The sequence below is a fragment of the Stegostoma tigrinum genome, chromosome 9 (assembly GCF_030684315.1).
Source record: "Stegostoma tigrinum isolate sSteTig4 chromosome 9, sSteTig4.hap1, whole genome shotgun sequence".
Lineage (NCBI taxonomy): Eukaryota > Metazoa > Chordata > Chondrichthyes > Orectolobiformes > Stegostomatidae > Stegostoma > Stegostoma tigrinum.
The window spans coordinates 73,735,167-73,755,098 of NC_081362.1; the positions used below are offsets into that span (position 1 = coordinate 73,735,167).

At 40.8% G+C, this 19,932-nt stretch overlaps 1 protein-coding gene across 1 annotated transcript in view; it reads right to left on the bottom strand.

Moving 5' to 3' along the window:
- LOC125454874 (lutropin-choriogonadotropic hormone receptor-like) overlaps positions 1-19,932 on the bottom strand; it is a 153,638-nt gene that overhangs the window by 54,443 nt on the left and 79,263 nt on the right. The window contains exon 6 of the mRNA XM_059648852.1: positions 12,119-12,193. Coding sequence (XP_059504835.1) covers positions 12,119-12,193 — 75 coding nt within the window. The remainder of the gene's footprint in view (positions 1-12,118; positions 12,194-19,932) is intronic.

Genomic DNA, 19,932 nt, shown 5'->3' on the forward strand with positions numbered 1-19,932 from the left:
ACACTATGGGCAATTTAGCACGGCTGATCCACCTCGCCTGCACGTCTTTGGACTGTGGGAGGAAGCTGCAGCACCCAGAGGAAACCCGCACAGACACGGGGAGAATGTGCAAACTCCACATAGACGGTCACCCGAGGCTGGAATCGAACCCGGGACCCTGGCGGTGTGAGGCTGCAGTGCTAATTACTGAGCCACCGTGCCACCCAAACCAGTGCACTTTGCGCAAGAGGCAACACCAGTCATATCGATTGTGAAGCCCGGTGGTTCAGTTTGCCTTTGTGGGTTTTTTAAACAAATGGTAAACTGTTTCTTGCAGCTGGATAAATACCCAATGCTTTGCATAGAGGACTTGTATGCAAACTTGGCGGGAGGGCTGTATTCTACAAAGTTGATCTGAGCCATGCCTACTTGCAAATGTAACTGGATGAGGAGTCCCAGAAGTACACTACAGTTAGTACCCATAGAGTTTATGTCAATATCCAAGACTGTCATTTGGGGTATCATTAGCCTATGCCTTTTCCAGTGGACCATGGAGAAAATTTTACAAGGGCTACCCCAGGTCGCCGTTTATCTGATTGATGTACTACTAATAGGGAAGACCAATAAAAAGCACTTGGAGAACTTGCTCATAGTGCTTACATGTTTCTCCCAGGCGGGTGTACACTTTAGAGGGGAAAATGTATGCTCCAGGCACCCCAAGTGACCTACTTGGATTACAGAGTTGACAAAACTGAGCTATACATGTTGGAAGATAAAGTGAGGGTGATCAAATGAATCCCAGCTCCCACATCTGTACTGGAGCTTAGTTCTTTTCTTTGGTTAGTGAGTTATTATGGAAAATTCATATGTAACCTAGCTTCCATCTTGGCACCTTTACACCTGCTATTGAAAGAGGGTCAGCCTTAGAAATGGTTGCATAGCTGAGAAGTAACCTTTAGGGAAGTGAAAATGCCGCTTTCATCATCTAAGGTGTTGGCCCGCTACCCTCCGAAGTGAGAGGTAGTGCAAACATGCCACACCTCCCTGAACAGTATCGGGGTAGTATTGGCTCACTGGCGGCCTAATGGACGGGAACACCTGATATCATATGCTTCCTGGACTTTGGCTGATGCCGAACGCAAATATGTCCAGACAGAGAAGGAAGATCTGGCAGCCATCTTCGGCATGAGGAATTATCACCAGTACCTTTACGGATGGGAATTTGTCATAGTAACAGATCACATAACCCTGCTAGGGCTATTGAAGGAAGACAAGGCAGTGCTGCCCTTAGCTTTCAGTAGAATTCAGTGTTGGGCCCTTATTCTCAGCACATACAAGTTAGAGCACCATCCAAGTGACTAATGTGGATGCCCTGAGCCACCTCCCATTGGCAGATACTCCACCGGTGGTGCCTCCCTGAAAAACCCATTTGGTTTTAAACTTCCTGGACACCCTTCCAGTCACCGCTGACAATATCCAACTATGGATGCAAAAAGATCCTGTCCTAGTGAAACTGAACTAGCTGGTGGTTAGGGGGAAAACAGAAGACCATCGCAAACAGGATTGAAGCCTTTTTGGAGGCACTGAGACCAGATCACCATAGAGGATGGTATATTACTATGGGGAGCAAGGGTGATTGTCCTGAGTAAAGGTTGCCTCCAGATACTGGCTGAACTCCACCAGGGTCGCCCAGGAATTTCCAAGGTAAAGATGCTGGTAAGAAGTTATGTCTGGTGGCCAGGGTTGGATGCTGACTTTGCATCATTGGTAGGGCAGTACCCAGGATGCCAACAAGAACTCAAGTTCCACCAGCAGCACCACATTCGTGGGAATGGTCTGGTAAACCCTGGACTCGGTTGCAAATTGACTTTGCTGGTCCTTTCATGGTCTCAATGTTCCTGGTCATTGTGTGCGCTCATTCAAATAGTTGGATGTGCATAAAGTTCGTTCAGCAAACTCAGGGATGGTGTTTGAGAAACTGCAAGCACCTTTCACCTTATACAGACTCACAGAAGTATTGTTCATGGACAAAGGGGCATCGTCTACCAGCATGGAATTTGAATATTTTCTGAAGTGAAATGGCATTCAGCACATAAGGACAGTTTCACACCATCCATCATCCAATGGCCCAGTGGAAAGATAAGTCCAAACATTTAAGGTGGGCTTAAAAAGTAGCTCACAGCATCACTTGATACCAAACTGTCCCAGTTCCTATTCAATCATAGGACCACACTGAATGCAACTACAGGGATAGCTCCAGCAGAATTGCTGATGGAGAGAAGACTCTGCACGAGGTTAAACATGATATTCCCAGATCTGGAGGGGGTGGAAGGTGAAAAGGCAGTAGGAATGCCAATGTCAGTTATATGCCTCCTCCTAAGCGAGGAGGATGAAGTTTTGTGCTGGAATCGAGGAAATGGCCCTGTAATGGGTATGAGGCTTGGTTGACGGGAGATCGGGTCCCGTGACTTACAAAGTTTAGGCAGGTGATACAGTCCTCAACAAACATATGGACAAACTGAAAACCATTACCTCGCAAACAGGGCAGGAGCAAAACATACCTGGCCCCTCAGAACAGCCAGAAAACTGATCAGAAACTGTAGGTTCTCCCCCTCCATCTAGTATCGAGGAAACTTCAGAGGCAGCCTCTATACTGCTACCACTGGAAGAAGAGGAGGAAACTCTCCTGAGACACTTCAGATGCAAGAGATGGGCTATGGTCTGGTACACGCTGCCAGAGTTAGAGTCCGAGTCAGGGGGACTGGATCTGGGGTGAAGACATAGCATGAAAAGCTACGAGAAAGACCGGGCCCACATCCCCAGACTTACGTGGGGAGGGGTATAGTGATTGGAACCAGGTGGACCTCATTGACTACTAAGTTCTTGATTGGGGTTGTTCACCTGTGCCAATCAGGAAAGCCCTGGCCGATCTACATGAACAGGAGATATTACGGCTGACTGCTTACTCCTTATCTGTGGCTACGTTTGTGCCTGGGTGTCGCTGGAGAAGTAGCACTGGGTGACTGCCCATACTCTTGATATCTTTCAGGACAGCAGGACACAATGGGGTGTGGAGTGCTTTATTTCCTCCTCCAATTCTATTTTAATTTGATCCCTACCCTCTCCTTTGCCTTTACATTTGCATAGGCATTGCCCCAGGGAGCTCTGCTTGCTACTGGTTTTTTAGTTACATGGGCGTTTTTCCTGGTGGTGGACTTTCAATAAAGTTATTTACACATCTGGTGTTTTTACTGTAAAAAAAGTATGAACAGGAGATTTAGAATCTCCTCAGTTCAGGGGACTGACTCCAAGCTGGCTGGCCACAGCCAGTGTACTATGTACAAGTAAATAAGAGTGACTTGGTGACATGATACCGGTCTCTGTGGAGTTATTTCAATATAAAACAAGGAATATCATACTTGGTCATGGAGAGATGACACCTGGAGCAATGCATGCAGTTTTGATCTGTCCATTTCAAAATATATATTCTTTTTTGTTAGTGCTATGGAGAGAGTTATATTCCAAAAATTAAGTACAAGGAGATTTACTATCTTGTATTTTTTCTCTTCTTTTAGACCCATGTTCCAGTACTTGGGTGCAATGTTCTGAGTCTTCAATGTGCCATAGTAAAGCATTCTACCTATTTATTACTCCTTAAAATTCAACTAGATGCTTAGTAGTAAAGGGATTTTGAGAACTGTGGAAACTCTTTTATTGCAATAATTTACTAAAATTGCAAATTTCTCCATTTCTGCTTTAAAGTGTTAGTACAAACTATTGTAGATGTAACATCTACAAGAAGAATCATGATATGTAAACATGGAGAGACTCGGTGTTTGTGGCTTCATATTAAATTTGAAATCTTGGAGAAAATAACTTTTATGTGCCACCCTAAATACTCGTAAAGTGAGATTAAAGCTGGATAGGATCATTTGAACATGGAACTTCAATTACAACTTAATTTTCCATGAATATTTGTTATTTTACCTAATAGTAGGACAAAATTTCTGCATAGGTCTTCCTGATCTCCTGCCACAAATTCAGGAGACATTCTGGAAACATTGCATAAAGTTATTTGCATGAAGTTAAGATGCTAGGTTGGAAGAACAACACACAATTTCCATCCCACTGTCTTTATATTGTTTTCTTCCAAAGTGGCACTGTGGCTCAGTGGTTAGCACTTCTGCCTTACAGTGCCAGGGACCTGGATTCAATTCCACCTTGGGTCACTGTCTGTGTGGAGTTTGAACATTCTGCCTGTGTCTGCATGGTCTTCCTCACACAATCCACAGACCTTTAGTTAAGGTGGAATAGCCATGGGAAATGCAGCATTACAAGGATAGGGTTGGTCTGGGTCACCGTTCTTCAGAGGTTCGGTGTGGACTTGACGGGTTGAAATGGCTTGTGTCCGCACTGAAAAGATTCTATGATTCTACACAAGGTGTTGTAATAATGCTAGTTGCTTTTTTGAAAAAAAAGGAAACTTAAGAGGTAGGTTTCCCAACCAATATCAAAACAGGCTTCAGATTTGCAATTTTCTGTGCAGTGAGTTTATTTCAACAAAATCTAAATTCAAATTCTAAAATTACCATGGTGGAATTCAAATTTAAATTATTTGGATTATCATCTGAAGCCTCTTTCCTCTCTGGTACCAAAGTTCTTCCTCAACATCATTTTCTTCTTCCTATAATTAACCCAAGTATGAAAAGAATCCCAAATGGGAACTGTATTCTGTTGCTAGGGATAATGCATTAATATACTGAAATTCCATAAGGTTTCATCTCTCTACAAAATTGTTAACACACGCTGCACACTTATATAACTTACAATGTCACACATATTCTGCAACAAAGCTGCCTAAGGTCAAAACAACAATGTGCTGTAACTTGCAGACTTTACGTACACATTAATATAACAATCATAACACCACTTTTAATAATTAACGAGTTACCCATTTCCACTGGCCCACTAACAATGAAAATATGTGTTATCTCATTCTTTAACCTAGCACTGAGTCATATAACTTATTTTTGGAACTTGACCGGTTCAGAATTACAGTTGCCAGTCAAGTTTTAACTAGTTGTGGCCTCATGTTGACTAATTTAGTCCCAGTTCTCACAGGTTGGGTCCACAGAAGAATGGGAAAATTGCCAAATGTTAACACTTTAAACTAAAACACATAGATGAAATTAAGATAATTTAAAAGTAGATGCAGTAGCAGATGAAAATTAATGTAGAAAATTGTGAAGTAATTCATTTTGGTATGAAGAACAATAGAGGAGAATATAAACTAAAGGTACAATTCAAAAGGGAGTGCACGAGCAGATGCAGGTGCAACTTTATATGCACAAATCATTGAAAATGGAAGGATAGGTTCAGAAAGTGACTAATAAACATATTGGGATGCTGAGCTTTATAAATATGGGCATAAAGTATCAAAACAAGAGCTTATGGTGAACCTACATAAAATCCTGGTTTCAGATTGTGAAGACATGAGAGAAGATGTAGAAAAGATAGATGACAATTTTTCCAGGAATGAGCAACATCAGCAACATGGATAGTTTGGAGAAACAGAGGATGTTATCCTTGGAGATTTAGAAGAGACTTGATAAGGGATGGGTTTCTTGGCAGAGTAATTGGAGGGAAACCGCTCCTGCTGGAGGAAAGGTCAAAACTCAGAGGACACTGATTTAAAGTGGGCAGGAAAAGGTGTCATTTCAACACAAGGAAAATCTCTTTCACAGAACGTGTCTAGGATCTGGAATGTTCTGCCTGATAGTGTGATGGAGGCAAATTCAACTGAAGCCTTAACTGAGCACGGAAACAGACTCTTTGGTCCAATTTAGCCATGCCAACCAGACATCTTAAATTAGTCTAGTTCCATTTGCCAGCATTTGGCCCATATCCCTCTAAACCCTTCCTATTCATGTACCCATCCAGATGCCTTTTAAATGCTATAATCATACCTCTCTCCACCTCTTCCTCTGGCAACTCATTCCATACACCCACCACCCTATGCATGAAAACGTTGTCTCTTAGATCCCTCTTAAATCTTTCTGCTCTCAACTTAAACCTGTGCCCTTTAGTTTTGGACTCCCCTACCCTGGTGAAAAGACCTTGGCCTTTCACCCTATCCATGCCCTTGATGATTTTATAAACTTTTATAAGGTCACCCCTCAACCTCCAATGCACCCAGAAAAACAGCTGCAGTCTATTCAGCCTCTCCCTCTAGCTCAAACCCTCCAACCTTGGCCACATCCTCGTAAGTCTTTTCTGAACTCTTTCTAGTTTCACATCTTTCCTATAACTAAAAGAGACCTATATAATTTATGAATCACAGCATTTTTTACAGATACGTAACATTCTATATCTTAACCACTCATTGTTTAAAAAGGTTTCTCCTCCACCATCCCTATGGGAGGACACATGGGGCAATCATCTGGAGGTTTGCACTCAAGGGGGTGGGGGAGGTGGTGGGTGGTGTGGGGTGATGATGGTGAAGGCTGTTGACAGTGGGATTCCCATGCTTGGACCACCTGTGAAAGAAGATCAGAAAGCAAAGAAGGGTGACCTTCTAATAGATGAGACTGATATTGTGTAATCTGTCATTTTGTTTCCAGTTTGAAAGTGGTAAGGCATCAGTAATGCAAAGGATCTTCATGGAGAGCCACCAGGGAGTGGGGAAGAACAGGGGTGTGTGTACTGCTCGTTGTGATTTGATCCTGGGGAGGACTGCTTCCTACAGACTGCGTTTTACTTTGGGTCCTGCATCCTCTAGGGATGGCGCTGATTTGAACTGAAAGAATTGCAGCAAAGATGTGGCAGAGTGGGATTGGTGAATTTCTCTTTCAGAAAGCCAGCATAGACATAACAGGCTGAACAGCCTCCTGCTGTTGCTGTAACTAGTTAATAATTCTATCAGGCATTAAATAATTGGGGAATATCATCACCCCAGTTTGATGAATACATCAATGTTGTATGAACTAAGCTTTTTGCAAGCGTATCTCCTTGCTTAGATTACTTGCTTAGAATTATATCTAAGACGACAAAAATCAACCAGAATTTTATCCCTTTAATTAGAGGTTCTGTTGGTTTCTCATTGAGAGTTCACAGGAGGCTAAGGGAACTATACTGGTGTTCCCCAAATAAAACATTAAATGATAAATTCACACATTTTTCTGCAGGGATCCACTATTCAACAGACTTCAGATCAGAGAGAGACTTAATACTGTAGGGTGAATTCTCTGAACTGTTTCCCCTTAGAGCAGCTCACAGCAAAGAAGGCATGATTTCTGAATTTATTCTAATGGACATTTATTCTAAAAGAAAGTAAAAGGGCAACAGAGAAAGTAGTGAGCATAACATACCATAATTCAGGCTTCTAAAACCTTATCTTCATTTCATTTTTAAAAACAACAATTTCTTAGCGAATTTCTTCCAAGATTACATTTAGCTCTATGTTAGCTACATTGCAGCTTGTTTCAATATCATCATGCAAGAACTTAAACCCTTTTGACGATAAAAGATTCTAAAGGACGTCTGAGAGGAAGGTTGTTTCCCTGACTGGGAAATCCTAAACATTGGCCCACAGCTTCAAAATAAGGGACAAATCATTTAGCACTGAGATGTGGAAAAGTTCGATGCTGAAGAAGCTGTGAATCTTTGGATCAAATGATTTGGGAAGTAGGCAGGAATGTGGAGTTGAAGCTAAAGTTCGGTAACAATCCTGTTGAATGGTAGAACAGATTGGATGGGTCCTATGGTCTAATCGTGCTCCTGTTACGTTTGCATGTTACCAGCCCAGAAAGTTGATTCTGCTCAATAAAGGAAGTCACATTTCTTCCTCAGACAAAGCACCTCAGTGACCTTTCATTTACATTTTTTATTTAACCTATTTTTCTAATCGATCTGTTTAAGAGATGTTATTGCATGTCTCTGGAACAGGTGGGACTTGAACCTGTGTCTCTCAGTCCAGGGTAGGGACACTACCACCTTGCTAAAAGAGGGACCCTTAATGCATTTTAAAATCAACCTGTTTAGAGTGCCTATCAAGCACCTCTGGGGCAGGTGGGACTTGAAACTAGGCCTCCCAATCCAGAGGCAGGGACACTACCATTTGCAAACACAGTGTTAATAGGTTACAGCTGAAAATCTGTTTTATATTCTACATGGTAACCTTATCTAAAAATTTGATATGCTTCTTCATTCATTTCATTCCCACAATTGACCTCTAAATTGAGATTTTTGTCATGGAAATGATTGTTGCAAAGCTGTTAGAGGCTTAGCAGGCAACTGCAACCAACGATCAAAATAATGACGCAGCTGAAAAAATAAGGTGTCATTTTAAAGGTGCTGCAGTTTAATGGTTCACAATCAGTAACAATTATGCCAATGAAGGATTATACTAAATTCTACATTGCTTAATTTCAAATCTGAATTGTTTGCATGCTTCATTAGGGAATATTATGCCCCTTAAAAGTAATGGTGGAAGGATGGTGTCCACATCTTGACCCTGCACTTCTTGGAAAGGCATCAATAATGCAATCTCCTGAGAGGCAACCTTCTAATTGACAATCTTGGCATCCATCTTTAAATTAACAAAGACATGTGTGTTCTTGAGTTTGAAGGGCCAATTAGAGAGAATCCCGCTAGCGAAAGATGGAGACCACTGCTGTAGGAGAAAGGAAGGGAAAGATGGCTTTACCTTGAACCACCATCGGATAGGGTTTTACTTTCTTAAACTAGAATGTGGTCAACACTGCCATGACCTATGGCTTAAGCTGTGATTCACTGATTCCTGCACCTCCAGTGCAAGACAAGAGGAAACGTAAAAACATAAACCTGAGCCTCCAAACTCCCCCAACACTCAACACCACCCCATCCCTAGACAGAACCTTTCCTAGGGAGTGAGGTTGTTAATAAAGAAATGCAGTTGATGGAGCGAAATTGTGGACACAGAGGTGGTTTGAAGTGTGTATATTTCAATGCTAGAAGTATCAGAAATAAGGCAGATAAATTTACAGCATGGGTCTGTACTTGGAACTATGATGTCGTGGCCATGACAGAAACTTGGGTAACTCAGGGACAGGAATGGCTGTTGGAAGTTCTGGGATTTAGATGCTTTAAAAGAAATAGGGAGCATGATAAAAGAGGCAGTGGAGTGACATTGCTAATCAGGGCTAGTATAGCAGCTACTGAAAGGCAGTTCAAGAATGATATGTCTACAGTCAGTTTGGGTTGAGGTCAGGAACAAGAAAGGAGCAGTCACTTTTTTGGGGTTTTTTTACAGACCCCCCTAATAGTTGCAGAGAAGTGGAGGCAGATACTGGAAAGGTGCAGAAGTCACAGGGTTGTAGTCATGGGTGACTTCAACTTTCCAAATATTGATTTTGAAACTTTTTAGTTGTACAAGTTTAGATGGAATAGATTTTGTCCAGTGCATTCAGGAAGGATTCTTGACACAGTACATAGATAGAACAACACGAGGAGAGGCCACATTGGATTTGGTGTTTGGCAAAGAACCAGGCCATGTGTTAGACCTGATGGTTGGAGAGCATTTTGGTAGTAGTGATCATAACTATGTTACTTTTACAATAGTCGTGGAAAAGGATAGGTATATATAGCAGGGTAAGGTTTACACCTGGGGGAAGGGTAATTATAATTCTGTTAGGCAAGAACTGGGTAACATAAAATGGGAACAGATGCTGTCAGGGAAGGCCATTATAGAAATTTGAACATTGTTTAAAGGAATGCATACTGCGTGCGCTCGATATGTTTGTCCCTAGCAGGCAGGGAAGATGCAGTCAAGTGAGAGAGCCTTGGTTCAAGACAGGTCGAACGACTGGTTAAGAGGAAGAAGGATGCTTAAATAAGATTTAGGAAACATGGAACGGAAAAGGTTCTAGAGGGATACAAGTTAGCCAGGAAGGAGCTGAAGAAAGGGCTTAGGAGAGCTATAATGGGGCATGAGAAAACCTTGGCAGATGGGATCAAGGAAAACTCCAAGGCTTTTTACACGTACATGAGGAATAAGTGAATGACCAGAGAAGGGTAGGGCCGAACAAGGATTGTAAAGAGATTTTGTGCACGGATCCTAAAGAAATAGGAGAGGTCCTTAATGAATACTTTTCTTTGGTATTCACAACTGAGAGGGACCTAGTTGTAGGGGAGGACAGTGTGAAACAGGATGGTAGGCTAGAAGAGGTGGATGTTAGTAAGGAAGATGTACTACGAATTTTGAGGAACTTGAAGATAGATAAATCACCAGGGCCTGATGGGATTTCTCCAAGGATTCTATGGGAAGCGAGGGAAGGGATCGTAGGGCCTTTGGCAATGATGTTTTTGTTGTCACTGTCGACAGGTATAGTGCCGGAAGGTTGGCGAGTGGCAAACATCATTCCCTTGTTCAAAAAACGGAATAGGGATAACCCAGAAATTAAAGGCCAGTTAGTCTTACTTCAAAGGTGGGCAAATTATTGGAAAGGGCTCTGAGATATAGGATTTATGATCACTTGGAAAGGCACAGTTTGATTTGTGATAATCAGCATGGATTTGTGAGGGGTAGATCATGCCTTACAAACCTTATTGAATTCTTTGAAGAGGTGACAAAACATGTGGATGAAGGTAGAGCAGTGCATGTGGTATACATGCATATAAGTAAGGCATTTGATAAGGTTCCCCATGGTAGGCTTGTGCAGAAAGTAAGGAGGCATGGCATGGGGGAAATGTGGCAGATTTGATTCAGAATTGGCTGACCCTTGGAAGACAAAGGGTGGTAGATGAATGGCAAATATTCAACATGGTGCTCAGTTACTAGTGGTGTACCACAAGGATCAGTTCTGGGTCCTCTTCCATTTGTGATTTTTGTAAATGATTTGGATGTAAGAGTGGAATGGTGGATTAGTAAGTTCACGGATGATACGAAGGTGGGTCAAATTGTGGATAGTGCGGAGGGCTGTTCTAGGTTACAAAGGCACATTGATAGGATGCAGAGCGGGGCTGAGAAGTGGCTGATGGAGTTTAACCCTGAAAAGTGTGAGATGATTCATTTTGGAAGAACAAATTTAAAAACAGAATACAGGGTTAATGGAAAGAATCTTGGCAGTGTGGAGGAGCAGAGTGATCTTGGGGTTCATGTCCACAGTTCCTTGAAAGCTGCCAACCAGGTGGATAGAATTGTTCAGAAGGCGTATGGTGTGTTAGCTTTCATTAATAGAGGGAGTGAGTTCAAGAGCTGTGAAGTTGTGCTCCAGGTATACAAAACCCTGGTTCGGCCACATCTGGAGTATTGTGTCCAGTTCTGGTTGCTTCATTACAAGAAAGATGTGGAAGCATTGGAAAAGTTGCAGAGGAGATTTACCAGGATGTTGCCTGGATTGGAGGGAAGGTGTTACGAGGAACGATTGAGAGAGCTCGGGCTCTTTTCTTTAGAACGATGAAGGATGAGAGGTGACTCGATGGAGGTATACAAAATGATCAGAGGTACAAATAGAGTTGACAGCCAGAGACTTTTTTCTAGGATGTACGTAGCTATTATGAGGGGACATAGTTTTAAAATGAGTGGAGGTGGATATAGGGGAGACGTCAGAGGTAGGTTCTTTACTCAGAGAGTGGTAGGTGCGTGGAATGCATTGCTAGAATGGGTAGTGCAATCATCTTCATTAGGGGCATTTAAGCAGCTATTAGATAGACATATGGATGATTGTATAACGTGAGGGTGGAGGTTAGATAGACCTTGGGTTTAGGGTAAAAGTTTGGTTCAACCACGTAGGCCGAAGGGCCTGTATTATGCTGTACTGTTCTATGTTCTATGTTCTAGAACCTGACCAATTGCCTTTAGCTGTCAGCATTTCCTCAGAATAGGGCCTATCTGTCACTGGATCATCCAAACCTGCTACAAGTGGGTTTATTCAACTTGGCCAAGCATGACTAGTGCATAGTTGTTGCCTTTGCTGGCAGATCATTACAAAACTCACTGGTCTGGCACCCGCACATCAAAATTTCCTCCAGGTCTTACCCTCAAGATTAGTCCTACGGCACCAGGTAGTTTCAATCCTGAAGGATTTGAAACCTTCAGCCGCCATGGTATTAAGGTCAAATTGATTTTGTATTTGCAGATTAAATTTACAAAGTCACTTACAGTTCCACTAAATCCAGAAGATCAACGAAGGCTTTAGGTTCAATTCTCTCCAAAGAATCACTCTGGGAAATATCACTGAAAGATAAGGATACATAAAAGAAACAATTTATTCTATCACCTGAAAAATTATTATTCTACATTCTCATCTAAACTGGAGCTGAATTTAAAAAATGCTTATGAATAGAATATTTTATCTGGATCATTTTGTAGGACTATGCTAGGCTGATATTTATCATTGAGTACTAGCGGTGGTTTCATACGGCCGTCCCATACTTATGGTGACTTTGACCTGATTCTAAAACCATGGAGAATGCTCTTTCAGCCTGCCCTTCTTGCTGACAATCAGCAGGGTTTTAAATCCCAAGCTTAGTATCAGAAATATCTCTTACACCTAAGAACTACTTTCAAGAATAACAACCTAATATTTTCTAATACTATTTCTACAGCTTATGGTAAAACTTTGATCTACTAGTCAATCTTCAGTGGCATTGCTCATTGCGAGTGAGTCATTTTATTTAAATAATGACATCACGCCACGTGGCATTAATGGGAATATAAACTAATAAACTTTGAGACATTTTTGAGACTTATACATATTTTGAAGGAGTCCCAGGACCAGAATTGCATTGGGATCACAACATTCAGCATATTTTGAAAGAGCAGGTTTCAAAGACTTGAGAGAACTAGGAGAGTGTCAAGTGGCTGGGCAGGCCAGGACTTCTTCCCCTGGAGCCTGGGAGGCCAAGGGATGACCTTATAAAGGTTTATAAAATCATGTGAAGCATAGATAATGTGAATAGTCAAGGTCTTTACCTCAGGGTAGGGGAGTCCAAAACTAGAGGGCATAAGTTTAAAGTGAGAAGGGGCAGTTTTAAAAGGGATCTGAGAGGCAACTTTTTTACACAGAAGGCAGTGCCATATATAGAACGAGTTGCCAGAGGGAGTGGTAGTGTTGGGTACAATTGCAACATTTAAAGACATTTGAACAGGAACATAGATAGGAAAGGTTTGGAGGGATAGGGCCAAACATAGGTAAATGGGACTAATTTGATTTAGGCAATCTGGTCAACATGGACAAGCTGGGTCTGTTTCTGTGCTGTACACCTCTATGACTCTATAATTCTGTGACGCCAGGATAAAGATTGAGTCTCTAAGAAGACTGAGGCAGGCATGCTGAGGATCAATAGTTACTGATGGATAGCGACAAACTGGCACAGAGGGTGTCTTTCGTCAGCAGAAGCATGATGGCAGTGGTTTTGAATGGGTGGTTGACAGTTGCAGAGGAGAGCGAATTATTTGCATTGTCAGGTAGCATTAGGAGGAATAAAGGAAGTTAGGTGGTTTCAGGGAGCAGAAAATTGATCTTATGAGTAATCCTTTGCACAGACCCTTGTCATTTTTTTACAATTGGGAAGACACAAGGAAAGATGGGAGAGAGAAGGAGAAAGTTCCGAAAGTTGGTGTTCTGATTGTAATGAAGTCAGCCAGGTAGGCCCCTTAGAATATGAGATACCTGATTGGGCTATTAATCTGGTCCAATCAGGGATTCCTGGCTGACACAAACAAACTGGAGTGTTAGCCAGGAACTGACACTCTGACAGCTGCCTCTGAGGGAGCTGTATCAGTGTCAAGGACTCTCCATGTGTAAATAAAGGGTGACTTGGTGATGGGATACTGTTCTCTCTGGAGTTCTTTCAGTAGGGATATGCCTGGGAGAGGTCTGGCATTCTGGGTATAGCAGTGAAGTAACTTAATAGATAATCTACATCCTGGTCATGAAACAACCCATGAACATCTCACACTTGTTAGGGGTTGCGAGTTTAGATGGGTTTAAGGGGTTGGTTGGAAATTGAGAAAAATAAGCCTATAAAAACAGTCTAAAAACACTTCACTAGTGTTTTATTTTAATCTTTCCCAATTTACTTAAAATGCCACAACAATTATTTGCATATCCAAAGGAAGGCATTCATAGAATGAAAATATTATAGAATGGGAGCCCATTCAACCATATTGTACCTAGTCTGAATCAGAGAAAGAAGTAAATCAAGTTGTTCTGTTCCCTTACATGTTTAATTATGTTTCTTTAATTGACTTTAATTTTGCTATTAAAAGCTGTGATACTGTTAGGATTCAGGTGGATTTTGCATCCATCATTATTTCTGTTCGGGGATTTTATGGGCAACAAGCTCGTGTATTTTACACAGTGTGATCTTACTTCAGGACAACTATTAAAAACATTGAGTAAATGTTGCACTCTCCCTTCCAATATTTATTCCACTTCTGATGCCTGCAACACATTCTGAAGTTTTTTTGCTGTAATTGATTACAAATCTTTCTTACTGTCATAATTCTGGATAGCTACAAACAAGGTTCAATTCAAAATTCATTTTTTGCATTTTTTTTTATTGTGGGAGACCTATATAATGATAAGTGGAGGTTTATTCACTGCAAGTGTCAATGCCCTAGAATTTCATTAAATTTACAGTGAGCTTGACGAATAGAACTTTTGATGGATATTTTTGAGCATCTAGTGTCATTAGTATGTAAAATCCAATATAAAACAGAAGTCATCATAAATAATCAAGCTTCAGAAAATTGCACTTCTCACACAATGGGTCATGTTTAGCGGAGCCAACATGGGGTCTCACAAGTACTACAGAGACAAGGGGAGCACTCGATGGTCTTCTTGGGGAAGATATGGTACATTAAGTGCCAGTTTTAAGCAGTAGTAGGCCTTCCCAGGATCAAAGACCCATATGGAAGGAATCCCCAATCCAGGAGCTGTCACCAATCAGAGGCTGACAGCTCTTCATTGATGGGCAGTGCCACTAGGCACACACTTCCTGCATGAACACCTTTGAACATAGGGCCTAGGGTAAATGAGTAGCAGAGTTTCTACTAAACCACTTTCAAAGGTTAAAGAACCTTGTGCACAGTGTTAAGCTAGTGTAAAATATCCTTTTTTTTGCTCTGAAATTTTGTGTCATGTTGTCCTACCATTACTTATTTTTTGCTTTAAATTTTTTTTTGTAAACTCACAGTCATTGTCACTTTACATTCTGGTAAACAATCAATTTCTTATGTGCTTATCTGTCCCAAGAGTTCTGTCCTCTCATGCTCTAGTACATGGTGTTCAAACCGAGCAGGCAGCTAACCACCAAATCTTTTTTGAAGACAACTATCCAGCCATCTCTTACTATATTAAGCCAACTTTACTCATACACAAAGCTGATTAAAGAGTAGTTCAGGTCTAAACATAGAATTCCATTCAACCAAAACCATATTCAACTGCTCCTAATACATGAAGTTCTAATTAACTCTGATTTATCAATGATTCACTCTGATTGTGTACAGTTTAGTGGTCAAAACAACTACTTATTCAGGTCCACTGTATAACAATCCAACTTAACACTTTTCCAATTCTACATCATTATATGAAAATCGTTTAGACGAACAGGCTTTGGATTTATCTTCGAATAAACAAAACAGTTCAACAATTGCTAGCAATATGAAATAATAACAGAAAATGCGAGAAATACTCACTGGATTTGGCAGTATCTGTGAAGATAAAAAGTTCACTTTGTAGGTCAATGACTTTTCATCAGATACTGCAAATGTTAGAGATGGAAATAGGTTTGATGCCATTGAGAAGGGGCAAGGATGAACAGAAAAGGAGGATCTGTCATAGGATGGAAGGGAGGAGGGATCAATTAACAAAAGGACTAATTCTGTAAACTCAAATGAAGTAATAAAGGAAATCTGACTTGTGAAACAACAGTAAATGCCCATTGCCCACATACAGTTAATACGCAATTATCAGTGCAGGCTAGGTTCAACTTGTTTCAGCTTTTCCCCCTGCTGAGTCATGCCACCCTCAATAGCAAATTTAGCATTGGCTGCCTGGTTTATCATAAAGGTGAACTGGCAGCACAAACTTTGTGTGCAGTTTCTGACAGAAGTAACATACATGTGTTAGTTGTACATTGTGATCTCCCTGATACATTTTTAGGATGTTTGAATATTTTCAGTCTAGAAGTTTGATCCAAAAAAGAAATACTGAAAAAGATATGCCTTTCATGCAGGCCAACAGTCCACAAAAGACTACTACAAGTAAAGTAATTGTTGATAGGAAGCAGAATGTTACAATCAATCTTTAACACAATTTCCTGTAACTGGTTTAGTTTTAGTTTGTCAAAAAATAACACCAGTTAAGCAGCCTTTTGCTATAGGAGTTATAAGTTGTCACTTCAGCTATCATGAATGAAAACATGCAAGTCAGCCAGTGCATTTCATAACAGACTCAAACCCACTTAAATATAAAGGGATAAATGCAAATCAACTTCAAGCAAAATTTTCAAAACATTTATTGTTTCTTGCATATTTATTTCCATGCAATTTCTTTCTTTATATGGGGCTTTAAAGATGTGATTTACATATATTTGGAGGTTGTAAACACTGCAGCAATACAAAGCACATTTTTGTTCCATTTCTAATTTCAGAAGTGGGGATCAATATGATCACACCCGATTTTAATTAACTTCTATGCCACAAATGTACATTACATTTACACCAAATTAATTGAACTCATCTCTCCAAACTTTGATTGAATTGATCCACAATTCAAACTCTTAGTAGCTTTTACTAAGGTGCCGAGGTAATTATGTTTACTTATGGGAACATCTAAGTGGAGTCATATCTAGCAAGTAGGAAGATGATTATGAATGTTGGAAGTCAGTCACCTCAGTTCCAGGATATCTCTGCAGGAGTTTCTCAGGGTAGTGTCCTAGGCCTAACCATCTTCAGCTGTTCCATTAATGACCCTCCCTTCTGCATAACATCAGAAGTGGGGATGTTCATTGATCACTGCCCAATGTTCAGCACCATTTGTGACTCCTCAGATACTGAAGCAGTCCATGTTCAAATACAACAAGATCAAGACAATATGCAGGCTTGGGCTGGCAAGTGGCATGTAACATTCATACCTCATAAATGCTAGGTAATTCCCATCTGCAATTAGAGACAATCTACCCACCATTCCTTGACATTCAATGTTGTCATGATCACTGAATCCTCCATTATCAACATCTTTGGTGTTATCATTGACTAGAAACTCAACTGGACTCACCATATAAACAAAGTGGCTACAAAACCAGGTCAGAGGCTAAAAATACTGCAGTGACTAAATCATCTCCTGACTCCCCAAAACATGTACAAAGCACAAGTCAGGAATATGATGGAATATTCTGTGCTTGCAGGGATGGGTGCAGCTCCAACAATCCTCAAGAAGCTTGACACCGTCCAGGTCAAAACAGCACATTTTATTGGTACCACATCGACAAGTATCCACTCCTACCACCACTGAGTAATGTGTACTATCTATAAGATGCATTGCAGAAATTCACCAAAGATCCTTAGTGGACAGTACCTTCCAAACTCACAACAACTTCTGTCTAGAAGGACAAAGGCAGCAGATACATGGGAACACCACAGTCTGCAAGTTCCCCTGCAAGCTACTTATCATACTTACTTAGAAATGTATCACCATTCCTTCACAGTCACTGGGTCAAAATCCTGGTATTCCCTGCCTAAGGGAATTGTGGGTCAACCTATAACATATGGACTGCAGTGGTTCAAGATGGCACCACCTTCTGAAGGGCAGCTAGGGATAGACAATAAATGCTGGCTAGCCAGCAATATCCAGATCCCAGAAGTGAATTTAAAAATGCTACTATAAGATTTATTTTTTGCCTTTTTAAATGCTGAACCCTGTTTACACCTTGAGATTGTAGAGGATCCTAATATTTCATGCAAATAGGTAAGATACGATTTAGTTTTATTTTATGACAATGAGATTGCTTTCTTTCCACTAGTAACTGGTTTATGCATCCATCTTTCAGAACTGTGGCAGAAGCTTAGACAAATAACAAATGTAAAAAGGTCAGATGCTCTTGAAGCAAAGTATCTGTTCCAAACAACTCGCACCCAAAAAATCATTTAACTGTATTTGTGTGAAATTGTAAAATTCAGGAAAGATTGCTGGGGATTGGAAAGTGGATAATGTAATTCCAGGAGTCTTTGCTTAAACCTCTCCAGCTCTCTATCTTCCGTTCTGCCTTTAAAACCTTGCTTACAGTCCATCAGTTTCACCAAGCCTTTGGCCATTGCCCAAATATCTGATTCTGTGGTTCTGTGCTTCTTAAAACTCCCATGAAGTACCTTGGGCTGATTCATTACATCATAGGCACTCTATAAAATATAGATTGTTAATGTGGATTGGTTTATATACTCCTTATTTTTCCAATCCAAATGCTTCACTTTGTGTTTCTGTTAAATTGCATCTGATCCATGTATTCTCATTTCATTAATTTGTCTCCTTCCGAACTTTATTACAATTTTGCTCATTATTTGTTACTTTTTCTGAATTTTGCATCATCTTCAAAGTCTGAAATTATTCTGTGTGTGCCCAATGGTTGATGCTAATATTTTTGAATGCATATTGCGTTGTGATGTGGACATGCTGGTGTTGGACTGAGGTGGGCACACACACAAGGGAATCTATGGGGTGAATTTATACTTGCAGATATATCAATTGTCCAATAAACACACAATTTATAGACAGTTGGTCAATGTGGTGTTTTATAAATTCCTATTTTAGTAATTAAACTAGTCTGACTCCAAACCAAAACACAAACAGATTCTAAACAAGGCATCACACCAAAAACCAGCCCAGCTTGACCCCTCCCCCCACTGCATCCCAAAACAAGCCCAGCCTGTCTCCGCTTCCCTAACCTGTTCTTCCTCTCACGCATCCCTTCCTCCCACCTCAAGCCGCACCTCCATTTCCTACCGACCACCTCATTCCGCCTCCTTGACCTGTCCATCTTCCCTGGACTGACCTATCACCTCCCTACCTCCTCACCTATACTCTCCTCTCTACCTATCTTCTTTTCTCTACATCTTCGGTCCACCTCCCCCTCTCTCCCTATTTATTCCAGTTCCCTCTCCCCATCCTCCTCTCTGATGAAGGGTCTAGGCCCGAAATGTCAGCTTTTGTGCTCCTGAGATGCTGCTTGGCCTGCTGTGTTCATCCAGCTCCACACTTTGTTATCACACCTAAAAGGCATTGTTTGACCTAAAATATGTTCTCACAGGACAGTGACTTGAAAGGAATTTGAAGATTTACACGTACATATTAATCAATTAAAACCTTCTAACTGATTATAGATTTAACAGCATCTGAGGTTTGTTTAATACATCCTCATCAATGGTGTGACCCTTTGATCTTTTACTTATAAATTCTGAGTCTGTTACAACCTCACTCACTAACTCCTGAAGAAGGACTGAGGCTCCTGTGTTTTCAAATAAGCCTGTTGGGCTATGGCCTGCTGTCATGTGATTTCTGACCATATTGAGTTGAACAGTGAGTTAAGCTCTCAATATTTTCAAATAGTATCAAGATGGAAGACAAATATTTAGGAACACTGTGATATTTTAAGGAAGATTTCTATCTTACAGGTAGCCAGAGCAACAGGTGACAAATGCTAAATGAAACACTAGAACACAGTGAGAGGGACAAAAGTGCATGGGTTCGTTGATAAAGTTATTTAACCATCAACCAGGTACTTAGCTGAGGTTAAATGAGAAATAGGTACAGGTTGTACTAGTAGAGAAACACAACAACGTTGAAAGATTATTGCTACTAAGGTGCCAGTTCAACCCCAGATCAAAGCAGGTGTACTTACGTAATTTCATGATAGCCAGCTTTGATTACTGAAGGTGATTCCAAACATCTGAAACTTAAGTTTTGATGAAAA